The sequence below is a fragment of the Stenella coeruleoalba genome (genome assembly GCF_951394435.1).
Source record: "Stenella coeruleoalba genome assembly, chromosome: 9".
Taxonomy (NCBI): domain Eukaryota; kingdom Metazoa; phylum Chordata; class Mammalia; order Artiodactyla; family Delphinidae; genus Stenella; species Stenella coeruleoalba.
The window spans coordinates 86610816-86625668 of record NC_137155.1 but is presented as its reverse complement, the minus strand read 5'-3'; the positions used below and the strand labels follow the sequence as shown (position 1 = coordinate 86625668).

At 42.6% G+C, this 14853-nt stretch overlaps 1 protein-coding gene across 1 annotated transcript in view; it reads right to left on the bottom strand.

Annotated features, from left to right (window-relative positions):
• Positions 1-13273, bottom strand: part of LRGUK (leucine rich repeats and guanylate kinase domain containing) — a 118867-nt gene extending 105594 nt beyond the window's left edge. Inside the window, exons 1-3 of the mRNA XM_079931954.1 lie at positions 12944-13273; positions 5382-5489; positions 1740-1821 (exon numbers count right to left, since the gene is read on the bottom strand). Coding sequence (XP_079788080.1) covers positions 1740-1821; positions 5382-5489; positions 12944-13264 — 511 coding nt within the window. The 5' untranslated portion in view covers positions 13265-13273. The remainder of the gene's footprint in view (positions 1-1739; positions 1822-5381; positions 5490-12943) is intronic.
• Between the last annotated feature and the right edge of the window lie 1580 nt (positions 13274-14853).

The window sequence follows — 14853 nt, the reverse complement described above, 5'->3', positions numbered from 1 at the left end:
TTCTCAAAGTGTGGTCCTGTACTGGCTTCCAGGGAAACTAATCAGAAATGCAAATTTTCAAGTCCCACCCCAGATCTACGGAATCAGAAAGTCTGAGGGTGGGGCACAGGCATCTGTGTTTTAACAGGTCCCCTCCAGGTGATTCTGATGCAAGTTGAAATCTGGTCCATATCAGGTCATCAATAAAGCTGTTCTCTTGAGAAGAAAAATATATACTGTGCCTTACACACAATAAGTTCTCGAACACTTGATGAGTTAATAAAGGGGGACATAAAAGACTGAAGGAGACCGAGCTGAAGAGGAAAGCTTCATTTGCTACCGGGGACTGCTTGCTCAAGGGGCAAGGGTATGAAGCCACATCGCTTTCCCCTTTGCCGCGCACAAAAGATTGCTGGAGTCTCCCCAACCCTGCAATCCCTTAACCAGTAAATGAAACCAATCTTGGAGGTATGGGGTGTGGGGAGAGCACCTGCCATTAACACTAAAAATTCTTTCCGATGATAACATATCTGGCATTTGCCTTAAATAACCCTGGGAAGGATGGATGAAGCAAGATGGGCCATGGGCTGACAATTGTTGAACCTGAATATTCATTACAAACCTCTCTACTTGTGCACGTTTGTAATTTTCCGTAAATAAGTTTTATGAAACTAGAAAAAAATTAACAAGAAGCCTTTCAAACAGTAGCATTTTAAGAATTAAAATATGCTAGAATGCTTCTTAGCCATTGAAAAGAGTAAATTTTAATTATTGCAGTCAGATGGGAAGAAGAAATAAGAGAAGTCCATATCAGCAACACTTAATCGTCTTCTAAAAAGCTAAAGTGGGGCTTCCCTGGTGGTGCAGTGGTTGAGAGTCCACCTGCCGATGCAGGGGACACGGGTTCGTGCCCCGGTCCGGGAAGATCCCACATGCCACGGAGCGGCTGGGCCCGTGAGCCATGGCCGCTGAGCCTGCACGTCCGGAGCCTGTGCTCCGCAGCGGGAGAGGCCCGCGTACCGCAAAAAAAAAAAAAAAAAAAAACAAGCTAAAGTGAACAGAAAGGTGATCAATGAAGAAAGAAGCAGGTCAGAAATTTCAAATAGGGTCAGAAAATTAGAAACAAGTATCAAGGTTTGAAGAAAATGTGACTAATTTCATTCAATGTGATTAAGGTATCACAACAGATACCTTATATGGAACCACAAATGGCAGAGTTAGACTTGTAAGAACCCACTAACTATATGGAGACAGCAAAGAGAGGGGGAAAGAATAAATTTCTGAATCCCTGGTGTTCAAATAAGAACAGAAGTAGCTAGCCAGGATTAAGATGTAGATGCAAAAGCAAAATAAAGAAAAGCATCCATTAAAGGGGGTAAAAAGAACTAATTCATCTACACTGAATAAACTAAAAGAGGGAAGGAAATGGGAATCATCAAATATTCAGGAGGCATTAAAGAAGTAATGATCCATCTCTTGAAAAGAAAAAGCAAAGCAAACATTCCATCTGACGCTCTTTAATATCACTGAGTGGGTCTCAACCATCGCATAATGTAGCATGTTTGCTGACCTCTGCCTTTTTCCTTTGTCATCAGTTATAGGTGCTTTTTTTCCATGGAAGACAGAGGATCAATGTGTAAAGTGATCCGCAATAGCACTTATATCAAGTTTGGTAGTATTAAAGTATATTACATTCTGCAAAGCTTAAATTTTTAAATAATTCAGCAATCCACTGACTTACTAGAATGACAATTACATACCTTCAATTTTATTTACTGAAAGATCCAACTTCTGCAGGTGAATGTATCCACAGAGGATGCTAATGTCAATTAAATCAAGACCCTGAGAAAATAAAAGGTAAAAGATTTAATGTTGCTTTAACAGATGAGTACTCAGGCTTCTCAAGACATCTGGAAATAGAGGTTGACAGAAAGAAATCCAGAATTTCCTTTGAAAGTACAGTAGAAGTGAGGGAATAAAATCTGAAGCCTACTACCAATAGGGTCTCAAAACAGACTACAAACCCCATCCAAAAATGCATTCTTCTGAAGGAAATAATAGCTTGGAAAATTAGTGTTGTTAGCAAGAACATACACAACATGAAAAGGCAAATTAAAGCAGTGTTCATGAAGACCTTTAGAGCAGAGTTTTATATTTAAAAAAACCCACACATAAAAGCAATAAAGCCAAAGCCTTTATCTAGTAGAAGAAAAGAAAAAGCAAATGCCTAGAATTCAAATGAAATGTTAGAAGAGTTCACACCTAATCGAGTGATCATTAATAACAATACTTCTTAGGCTCCCTCAGGCTTCAAAGCTCTCTCCCAATAATCTCATCTGATCAAACAAACCTGTGAGATCCGTAGGGCAGATTATCCCCAGTGTAGAGATGAGGAATGTGAGGTACAAAGAGGTAGGTAAATAGCCTAAAATCACTTAGCAAGTTAGCAACACAAAAGCAGCTCCAAGTCTCCTGAATCTTTGTCCAAGATCCCTTCCATGAAATCTTGCATCTAGTGAACATCACGAGGGGTTGGAGGGGAATTTGGTCCCTTGGAACAAAGACTCATGTCACTGGTTTACGCTGTGATGTCAGAGTCAGAAAAAGCCAACCAAAGTGTCATGATAAGCAAGTTCTCAAATATAAGAATGATAATAAAGGCCTCTAGAACAATAATAAGTAAATTACTGATGACCTACTACATACAAGGCATTAAGCTTGGCATGATGAGAAACACGTACAGAGTTGGGCTAGAGCTATATTTTGCCTTTAAGAAACTTACGACTTTGGGTAGGAGAGAAACTGTGTACACAAGTAATTAGAGAAAGTTAGAAAATTATGTGCAACATAAGTTAAGACATAAGGCGGGAAAAATCACTAACCTGGCCAACCCTAAGAAAGTGTATTCAGTAAGACAGGCTATTAGGGCAAAGTAATTCAACATGTAATATCTCAAATGTAAGGAGGTCAGTGGCAAAGTAAGAAGCTTCAGTCCATCTAGCTGAAATAAGATTTGAAGGATTGTGCTTTCTTGTAGATCAATTTAAGGCGTAGCACTACGTACATACGTAGAGTATTGATTGAAAAGGACTTGTGTACAGATGTACCGCTACTGGAATTATCTTCCATTCCAAAGTCTGACATAGTGCAATGCACACAGGGTCCCTGTACATTACTGCCTGACTGGCTGAGTCATCCATAAAATGCTGTAAAGTGAAAACAGTAAAAGATTAGAGCCTTCGTATGCTGTTCTCAAAGGACATGCCATGAAACCAGCATGGGTAAAAAGGGCTTAACATTTGTTGGACAGTTTACTAGTTCAAATCCAAGATAAAACAGCCTTGCTATGAATTGTATATGCTTGAGGCAAATTAGGGTGCTGTAGCAAAATTTCAGTGTGCTTTTTTCACCTACATATCTGCATTTACTCTGTGGACCTTCACGGAGCAGTTAATGCTTTACAATACAAGAAAGCAAAAGAAATAAATTAATTTTCTAGGACTATAAAGAAACAAAATGAGGAAAGAAGCTGAAATACTGAGTACTCTGCTCTTACAGCTTCTCATGATAAATTTAGAGTCAAGATTCTGTGCTGGACCTACTAGAGAATGGACTTGAGGATATGGGGAGGGGGAACGGTAAGCTGTGACAAAGTGAGAGAGTGGCATGGACATATATACACTACCAAACGTAAAACAGATAGCTAGTGGGAAGCAGCCGCATAGCACAGGGAGATCATCTCAGTGCTTTGTGACAACCTAGAGGGGTGGGATAGGGAGGGTGGGAGGGAGGGAGGGAGACGCAAAAGGGAAGAGATATGGGAACATATGTATATGTATAACTGATTCACTTTGTTATAAAGCAGAAACTAACACACCATTGTAAAGCAATTATACTCCAATAAAGATGTTAAAATAATAATAATAATTCAAAATTGATAATATACTTAAGTGTAGAAGATAAAACATTAAGGCCTCTAGAAGAAACTAAAGGGAAATATATTTATGATACTTCTATAGGCAAAGATTTTTAAAATTGGACACAGAAAGCACTAATCATGAAAGAAAAAATATTGATGTCACTCAAATTTAAGAAATTCTGTTCATTAAGAGATATCATTAAGAGAGTCAAAAACCAAGCCACCGGGAGAAGATAATGTGTACATCTGACAAAGAATACATATCCAGAGTATATATCCACAAATTAATAAAGATGGACAATCCAATAAATATATGGGCAAGAGACTACAAGAGGCATTTAGCAAATCTAAATGGCCAATAACATACAAAAAGGTACTGCAATAAAATACCACTGTACTCCCAAATATCCTTTTGCCACCGGTTTCATAAAAAAAGGATCCAAACAGGGACTTCCCTGGTGGCAGAGTGGTTAAGAATCCATCTGCCAATGTGGGGGACGCAGGATCGATCCCTGGTCCAGGAAGATCCCACATGCCGCAGAGCAACTAAGCCCATGCGCCACAACTACTGAGCCTGTGCTCTAGAGCCCGCGTGCCACAACTACTGAAGCCCGTGTGCCTAGAACCCACGCTCTGCAACAAGAGAAGCCACTGCAATGAGAAGCCCGCGCACCGTGATGAAGAGTAGCCCCCGTTCGCCGCAACTAGAAAGCCCGCGCGCAGCAACGAAGACCCAATGCAGCCATAAATAAATTTTAAAAAAAGGATCCAAAAAAAAAAAAGAAAGAAATCTACAGTAAAGAATATATCAGTATACCATATTTTAGTTAAAGAGAAACATTTCAGAATAATTTGGAAAAAATAAGTGTTTTCAACTTCATGTCATATATAAATGTAAGCAAAATAGATAATATTGATTGATAAAGAAATACATACATACAAAAAAAAGATTCTGTGCTGGTATTGAAATCTTGAAAATTGATGAATAACAATACATTTTTCTCTTTCATAATAGCTACCTTTTAGAAAGTGAGCTACAGCTCACAGTTACTGATTTCTTGACATACTTAGGGGGAAAAAAGTCAATACAAAAATATTTTGTTCCCTTGGATTCAGATATAAATTGTAGTCCTGGCACTGATCAGAAAGAAAATTCTTAAAGAGTTTTTGATTGGTTTTACAGAATCAAATTCAACCTCCTGGAAGGAAAGCATTGATTACTATAAAACAGACTGCTTAAGATGAAAGAAACAGACTGTGAAGGAAATGAAAACAAAGGAACTTGGCGGGGGGCAAGGGGGCTGATTATTGGACTGGCCAGGGCTCTTTGATGTCAAACATAAATAACTCATCGCCATTCTCCATCACATGCAAGACTCTGAGATTTGGGGGCCACCAAAAACGGTATGAGTACCAGAGAAAATGGATGTGGTCCCACCAGTGTCAAGATGTAGCCAGCCAATGGTGAGCTTCTCATACTCACTGATAAAGTCAGACTGAGGTAGACCTGCTCAGTCCCAGAGCCTGAGCGCCCCAGTTTGTAGAGTTTCTCAGCCACGACCTCCTGTCTCAGGACCCCATCAAATTCTCCCTGCAAAAAAACCAGAGAGGCGGACAAAGAAAGGATTTCCATTAGAAAAGAAGTAATCCACCTCATCATACCCAGCACTTATTTACTATATTACATATCTGGGAGCTGAGCCTTCCAAAATTTACCAAAGAAAACTGTGTTGTTGGGACTTCCCTGGTGGCACAGTGGTTAAGAATCCACCTGCCAATGCAGGGGACAAGGGTTCGATCCCTGGTCCGGGAAGATCCCACATGCCGCAGAGCAACTAAGCCCATGCGCCACAACTACTGAGCCTGTGCTCTAAAGCCTGCGAGCCACAACTACTGAGCCCACGTGCCACAACTACTGAAGTCCATGCACCCAGAGCCCATGCTCCACAACAAGAGAAGCCATTGCAATGAGAAGCCCGTGCACTGCAACCAAGAGTAGCCCGCTCTCGCTGCAACTAGAGAAAGCCTGTGCACAGCAACGAAGACCCAACGCAGCCATAAATAAATAAAGGAAATGGTAATTTAAAAAAAAACTGTGTCGAAGACCCATACATATTACATATGATTAAGAAAATATCGGTCAAATCAATGTATTGCTGCTGAACTTTCAGGTGGTTGCTTGTATTAGGTATTCAAAGCAGAATTAACACAGTAGCAGTAGAAGCATCAATATTAGTGATGACAGCTACGTTGATTTAGTGCTTCTGTTCTGGGCACTGTGCTAAGAGCTCTCAGTGGGTCCACTCATTTAATCCTCCTGACAATCCTGAGGGAGGTACGCTTAGCTCCATTTTACAAATGAAGAAAGTAAGGCTCACAGAAGTTAACTTGCCTGAAACCACATAGCTAGTATGTGACAGAGCCAGAATACAAATCCGAATCTGTCTGACTCCAGGGCAGTTCTAACCACTACACTTGACTGCTTGTCCACAACCCAAAGGATGCTTACATCAAATTAAGGCAATTACTTCTCTACATCTGGTATTCTTGCTGGAGAAAACAGGTCCTCAGTTCACTTTGTACTGGCTAATTTTGCTGGATTCATACAATTTACAAGATTAATTAAAAGGGTAATATCATTTGTAGAAGGAGCTTGGCCCTTAGTGTATAGATACCCTGGACCAGTGGTGGCCCAACACACCCCTCCCCCAATAATGACAGATAGAACAGATAATAGATGGACTCGTGCTGTGTTTGTGCTGCCTTCAGCTCCATTATGACCAACACGCTAACATCAGCACGAGGACACAAAATACAAGTAACCACGTCAGTCACGCCAATATTACTAACCAACTGGTATAGGGACTGTGATGGCAAAACACTCTCTCGGGTCTTCTATACTCATTCAAGGACCAATGATGCTGCTCAGGCTTCTAGTACTAAGGACATAAGTATGCAGGCTTGTGCTACTGTAAAGAGCTTTCTTTCCTCCCCCATTTCCACTAACCCAGAGAAGCAAATATCACTCAAACGGAGATACTGCACAGCTGGTTTGAACCCCAGATCTGCCATTTTGGATATATGACTTTGGGAGACAAAGTTTTCTCTGAGACTCATAATTTTTCATCTATATATTATTACTTTTTCTTAATGTTTTGGAGAGAATGAAAAATAACTGTGAACATAAAGCTCTTAGCGTGGTGCCTAGAACACAGCAAGTGTCCCCAGTAAATGGCAGCTGACAGCACAAAATGGTGAATTCAGAAATTCCACATCTTATTCATCCATACCAATCAACCTGTTCACAAAATGGGGGAAAGAGATCTACTTTTCTAAACAAAGTTGCAATTTTTTATAGTAGGCCTGGGAAGGAGTAGAGGTGAGAGAGTGTTACCTTCCCTCCCAAAACTTTCCATGTGGCCCACCCCCTCCATTTCCTGGGAACAAGAAACTACAGAATCCCTTATTTACAGTAGGTGGACATCTGTTTTTCAACACAGCCATTGATACAGAGACTGGACACACTGTCAGCACTGTCCCAAAGCCCCAGGGCAAGACTCCTCACGGCCACCCCCTCACACATCCTTTGAGGTTCCTGCCATTTGCCAGTGTCATGTCTCTCCCTTCTGGTCTTTGGTCATCTTCAGACCTTGACCAGCCCTATCTGTATCTTGGGTGGTTTCAGAATCCCTAAGGAGGGCCACTCAACACCCCGACCATTCCAAGTACATGCACACATACATGTTCCTTTATTTTCTCAACTCCAGACATCTTAAAATTGATCTCTAGCCAACTTCAGCCACTCACTCCCCTGGGCATGCCCTGGACTTAGTCATCATGCTAAACTGCTCCACCCTAGAAACCTCAGACCTCAAGTCTTCCATTGTTCTCGGCTCCCACAGCTGCCCATCCTTCAACCTTTCCAACACCTACTGAACTTGGTCTCTGACCACAACAAAATCTCTGGTCTGTTCAGCCTTCCCTTTACCTCAGAGTCTATCTGTCCCCTCCTAACTATACTTCCTTCTCTACTGGGTCTCCCATGGGCAATTTCAATGTCTCTCTACCCTCAAGTCTCTGACTCCTTGGCCCCTGACTGCAACTGCCCCATGCGTACCCAAACCTGAATCAACTTCACGCTCAACTACTGCCTTGGGGCAGGGATTATGTCATGTTCATCATCCATTTGGGATAAAAATCTTTCCAGCATACGAAGCACAGGTCATCCAAGTACACAAACTATTTCAGGAGTTTGATAAACTACAATAGAGGTAGGCGGGGTGCTTTCACTAGGAGCAGGGCACCCATTTTATGGCCGTTGTAGTGGGGAGTAGGGGGTTAGCAAAGACTTCCTCGGTGAGAGAACCACTGAAACCCAAAATTGTGAGTTATTCTGGCAAAGGGGAAGAAACGGCAGAAGAGGGCCAAGAGGGTATTGCAGGTACAAGGGGCAACATGTACAAGATCCCAAAGGCAACGGCGAGTATAGCCCGTTGGGGAAACTACAAAGAGTTCAAATAGCGAAAGCGTAGGTGGGGAGGAGGGATACAGTACCTAATACATGTTTGGTGCTAAAACACCGGCTGAACGAATAACAAGACTACTTCTCCCCCCGAGGGGCTGAGTGGGCGGGAAAGGCCCACTCTGGTGCCACGTTCAAGTCAGCTTCTAGCTGGGCCTCGGCGCTATGGTGCTATTATGGTCCCCTTCTTCCTCAGCTGCCTTTCACGTTCCACCTTGCTGGTGAGATCTCCAGCCCCCTCCTCAAGCTGTCAGGTGCCTCCACTCCTTTGTCCTCACTCGCAGCAGGGGACCCTCTCAGTCCTTCTCTTCCACTTCCGAGGCAAGGTAGGAATGGTCAGACATCAGCCCCTCCACATCGTGCACCTGTCCTGATGCTTCCTGCTGGGGTCTCACAGGAGGTCAGCTCCTTCTCCACACTCAGGGTCCAGCACCCTCTGTTTCCCCAGAGACCGTGTTCAGGGATCATCAATGTTGCCCTCTTTTGCCTGTGGTTTCAACCGGTCACTCTCCACTGTCATTCTCCAAGCCGTCACTTCTCCAGCTCTACGAGCATGTGAGTCCCTTCTGTCCTACAAGGGCTCTCTTCAGTCCTGCATGTTCCTTTAGCTATAGCTATAGTTTCCCTTAATAGCCAAGCTAGTTTCTCCCTTGTTCACCTCCCATTCACGCCTCAACTTGCTTCACTTAGGCCGCTGCCTTCACATCACAAAATCCACATGGGCCAAGGTCTACAGTGACTGTCAAATAGGCAAAGCTAATGAACCCTTTTTTTTTTAAGAAATATTTATTTGAGGCTTAATAATTTGTTGGGTTTATTTTATTTTTTAAAGATTTTTTTTTTTTCCTGATGTGGACCATTTTAAAAGTCTTTACTGAATTTGTTACAATATTGCTTCTGTTTAGGTTTTTTGGCCGCGAGGCATGTGGGTCTTAGCTCCCCGACCAGGGATGGAACCCGCATCCCCTGCATTGGAAGGCGAAGTCTTAACCACTGGACGGCCAGGAAGGTCCCTAATGAGCCCTTTTTGGGCCTCTTCCCACTTAACCTCTTGGAGGCATAACCCACGCCAATGTTCTCAACACCCTTTCTTGCCCTGGCTTCCCTCCTGTTCAGCTCTCTTCCTTCTCCTTTTTCTCTTATCAGTCTTTTCCAGTTTCTTCCCCTGAATCCTCTTCATCTGCCTGCCTCTGAAATACCTGTACCCCCAGGGGTTTTTTCTTGGCCCTCTCCTTCTCTTCTTTCTTCTCTTCCTGGATGATCTCACAGACTCCAATGCTGATGATTTCCAGGTCTCTGACCCTGAGCCCTCCTCTCCTGATTTCCAGAGGCCTATGATTCACATACCCAACTCTTGAATGCACAGCTCCACCTGTCCCTGTTTCCCATGGTGGTCAGTGGCCCTAATATTCCCCCCGGAACACGCCACAGACCTAGCAGTCACCCTAGACTTCCGATATTCAATTAGTAAGTGTTTCATCTTAAATATTTTAAATACGTATTTCTCTCTAGCTTCCTTTCCATTCCCATTGCCTTAATCCAGACTCTCGTCTCTTCCCCAGAGATATTGCTCCTCTTTGCACTGATCTCCCTGCCTCCAGGCTCACCATCTTCTTATCTAACCTCCCTTGGCCACAAGAGCAGGTCCCTGCTGCTTAGCGTCAAGTCCACAGTCCCTACAACAGCACAGAGCTCTCCACAACCTGGCCCCCACCTCATCTGTCTTTCTGCTCTCACCTGTAACCCACCACTTGGAAAAGCTGCCGTCTGCCTGCCCACACACCACCTCTGCACCCAAGTAAGGGTTGACTTCCTTTCCAGTCTTCCGCCATGCCTGCAACCCGGCTATCATCTGTACACATCTCTTCACAGGATGAACACTCACTCTTATCTCACCTTGAGAGCTGGGACCATGTATGTCCTCCGTCACACTCTCATCTTTTTCTACCATTACTGTAGCTATTATGCATTACATCTCTAATTTTCTGAGAGCCTGCACTGTATCAGACACTATGTTAAGAACTTTAACATAGGCTTTCCCATTAAATTTGATGTTCACAACTATCCAATGAGCAGGCATTATCATCCACATAAAGTTACTGGAGTGGTTTTTGTGCAGCAGAAACATATCACAGGCCCAGACATTTCTTCTGCCCTGTCGAGTCAGAGTACTTCCAATATAGCAATCACTTGTGAATGCTTGTTCAATGAAGGCTAAATTAATGAAGTCACCTGATGGGCTGTAGTTAGTAGATAAGAACAGGTAAGTTATTACTTGGATTAGTAACAGTGTAAATAATATATTGTGCTAAGTAGTTTACACATAGGATCTCATTAAGTTTTCACAGCTCTCCATGAGGTAGATAGTATTATAATTCCTGTAGCGCAGATGCGACACAGAGAGTATGAGTAACTTGCTCAAAATCTCACAACAAACAAAAGGCTTTATACAGATCTTTGAATTCCAAAGGCAATATTCTGAACAGCTGGTCTGCCCTAACTCCCTCAAGTTCACTGAGGCTAATTACGTTATAGGCACTTAATAATCATTTTGACCATCAGAGCATTATAAATCTTAATCGGGCTAGGATATGGAAAATAAATCACTGAACATAAAAGTCCAAATGTTTCCTCTGAAACCTTTTTGGTTTATTCAGCATATCAAAACATATGAGACACTATAAAAAGGTAAAAGAGAATGTGAGAACACAAAACAAATATTAATTTTAGAATATAAATAGAAGAAATAATAAACTTTTTCCACACAAAAGCCTACAAGCCAAAAAGGATTAACTAGTTCAAGTCAACCCCCTCCCTCTATGGTTTGTTAATGGCATATTGAAGACAGATTAACAAGGGTACTAATGAACCCCACAGCTGAAGAACATGCATTAATTAGAATAACCTGGTGATTCATTTGTTAATTCCTCTGGGGTGGAAGCCATACAAACACCTGAAAGTTGTAAAAACATCGCTACAGTTTTCCAGTAGTCACTGTAAAGCATGGCAAAGTAAATCAACAAAAGATGAACAAAATAAGTAGTAATTTTCTGTGGTCCACTTTAAGCAAAACTGATGTGTAACTAGGCCATGTAGAAGGAGGTAGAAGACGACAAAACGGGGGATGAGGGTGGAAAAAACTGGGCCAAATGTAGAAAGTGAACAAAAGGACATTACAAAAGAAGGGAACCCAAGTGGAGACACAATGTAAGTAGTCAATGGCAGAATCAGAGTAACAGAAGACACTGCAAGTTACAGAGGGGAGAACAAGAAAAAGTAAGACAAATGAGGAAAGGGGATGGTGAAAGAGAACAGGCATAACAAAGAGAAACCTGTTTGGCCTCAAGGGGGAAAGAAAGGTGACTAGGAAAAGGTGCAATGATGCAGAGGGGATGCCAGAAGAGTATCACAGAACAGGATGTTGGAAACTTTCTATTTCTCTGTATCATATCTACTTCTGAAAAGAATTTGAAGCAATTTATACTGTGAAGAAGGAGGAAAGGGAAGAGAAAAACCTAATCTAAAGAAAAACTACTGAAATTAAGAAAAATACTGAATTAAGAAAAGAAGTTATGTTTCTTGGCAGGCAAGACAAAGAGGAAAACCTAACAGTTTATCAAAAGAAAGCAAATCCAAAGAGTGGATATATGTATGTGTATAACTGATTCACTTTGCTGTACACCTGAAACTAACACAACATTGTAAATCAACTCTACTCCAATAAAAATTTTTTAAAAAAAGAAAGCAAATAATGTATTAGAAAGCCAAGAGAAAGAAGTGACATGATGTGAAGTGGAAAGGGATAAGAAGGCAGGCAACGGGCTAAGGAAGGAACAGGATGCTAATAAGTGTAAGTGGAATTGGGTCATGTTTAGAAGAGGTATTGTAGAAAAGAGGGAATCTGTATTAGTGTGAAAGGCCAAGCTGCCAACGAGGCATTACAGGTGGGAATGTTGGGAACATTCCCCACATCCTGAAATACTCTCACAGTGAGCAGTGTGTGTTGTTTGTATAATGCACCATATACCCCTGGCAGAAGTAATATATATGAAAACTTTCAAGTCACTTGGTCTTTGAGGAAGCACTTAGATTATTTCAAAAGGGTAATTTTTTTTTTTTTTCCTAGAGGAAGGAGGATGAAGGGACTCCTTCATCGGGGAGAGTGTTGGAGTATTTCAGTCATGAGGAAAAGGTGCAGGGGGTGCAGAAGTAGAAGTCTGTCTATTCACAACACCGTCAAGCCATAACTCCCATACAAATAGAACTTTTTCCTCAAAGATGCTGTGTAACTTGACTCTTAAGAAATCAAACGAAAAATAAAGGATATACTTGAAGATATTTCAGGCAAAGGGTGAGGAAATCGGGTAACAGAAATGGGAAGGAGAGAGAGGGAGTCTCAGAGCAGTAAGGAAGAGGCGTTCCTGGAGGCAAGGAGCCCTAGGAATGGGCTCAGCCGCAGGCTGGTGAGGGGTCCGACCGCTGGAGAAGGAAGTGAGGGGGTAAGGGGTGGGGGGAAGGCACACCTCAAACTTCAGCATTTCGGACTCTGAAGACTCCTCGAACTCCACTTTGCCCTCGCCCTCTCCCTCGCCCTCTTCCTGGTCATCGTAATCTCTGTCCACGTCCGACTCTTGATAGCAGTGAATGAGCTGCTGCAGTAGGTCGGAGGAGGTTTTGCGGAAAGTATTTTTAGGTCTCTGCCCCATGGGAAAAGGAGACCAGAGAAACTGACGTTCCTTTTCTGAGTGCAGCAGTTTCGACTGGGCTCCAGTTCGTGAACTGCTCACGGCTCCCTGGAGCCAGGAAGGCTTCGGCAACTGGGGATCTCTCCCGGAGGTCGCCATCTTTATTTACCGGGATTGCCTAGGAGACTGACGCCAGGGGAGGAGGCGCCGCAGGGGATTTTGGGGGCTGTAGTCTCCGCCCCTCCCTGCGTCCTCGCTTTCAGCTTGCGCTGCCATTGGTACGCGACTTTCCGCGCGCGCGCGCGCGCGCGTGTGTGTGTGTGTGTGTGTGTGTGTGTGATCGCTGGCTTTGTTTTTTTTTGCTTGTCTTGCTCGTTTTTCACTTTTCTCTGCACCCCCTTTTTTGTGTTCAACTGTTTTCTCTCAACCTCGAGGCCCCTCTTAGATATTTTTCATCCCGCCCTGAGATCACCGGTGAGCACCCTATCCTACTTCATTCACGGAGGCTCTTTACGCAGAATTAGTGTTAGATGTCTCTAAAGCTGTCTGTTTGAGAGCTAATAACACTGATATTTTACTCTATGCAGAGTGCAGTGCGCATAAATGAAATAGAAGGCATGGTTCCTGTCCATATTGCGGATAATAAAGAGAAACTACCAGACAACGACTGAGAGTTGGTTGGCAATTAACTTACATTTTTACACCTAAATGATAAGCCATGTCCTTGGGTAGAAAAACTGGCAGTGGTCTAACAATCCAAACAGAGACAAACAAACGACTGTCAAACTGACACTGTATCCGAAAGCCTCTGTAAAGCTATTAGCATTGCATAAATAATTGTATTAGTCAATGACCTGCACTGGTAATTATTTTTATTTTGTTGCATAGGTTCTCTTTGCAGTTTTCTAAAATACTCTTTCAAGATTTCAAAGCATGATTTTATGCTAGCGTGATTTCATGTAACCCAAATCCCATCGCCTTGAGCTCCACAAAGTAGACACTGTATAGAAAAGCAGAATGAAAATTATAGTAACTATTATTGCCATAGTGATGACAATAGAGATCCTTGTGGGGAAGTCACCCTCATCCTCCTGGCCTTACAGGGCCTTTTCTCCATGCTTCAATGACAGCAGTTGCAAATACAAAATGATCCTGTCAGTGGCTGTCAGGGGAGAAGGAGAAAAAAATTCTTATGGACACCATCCATTGACTGTTATCTTTCTCAGTGCTTGAGGGCCCATTAAAACTGACAGAAAGCTTTCAGAATTACCTTCCTTCATTATCTTGCTAGTCATAAATGTAAAGGCCATAATGAAAGTATCTCTTTCTGCTAGGCTCATCTTACTGCTTGCCTGCTTCTTTTTTTCCAGTGTCTTAAAAACTCCTCCAAGGGATTTTTCTCTACCCTCACCCCCATAGGACATAGCTAGCTAACTGACATAAGGATGAAGGGGGCAGAAAGTATAAAAATGGAAACCCAGTGTGTTTTTTGTAGTTTTCAATAACTTAATCAGCATTTTCAGCAAAGCAAGCTTTGCCACTGTCATTCTATTGAGAAAAGTGTCTTAAGGCAGTTAGTTAGGACCTGTTAAAGAGTAAATTTCAAAAAGTTAAAAAGAGGGCTTCCCTGGTGGCACAGTGGTTGAGAGTCTGCCTGCCGATGCAGGGGACACGAGTTCGTGCCCCAGTCCGGGAAGATCCCACATGCCGTGGAGTGGCTGGGCCCGTGAGCCATAGCTGCTGAGCCT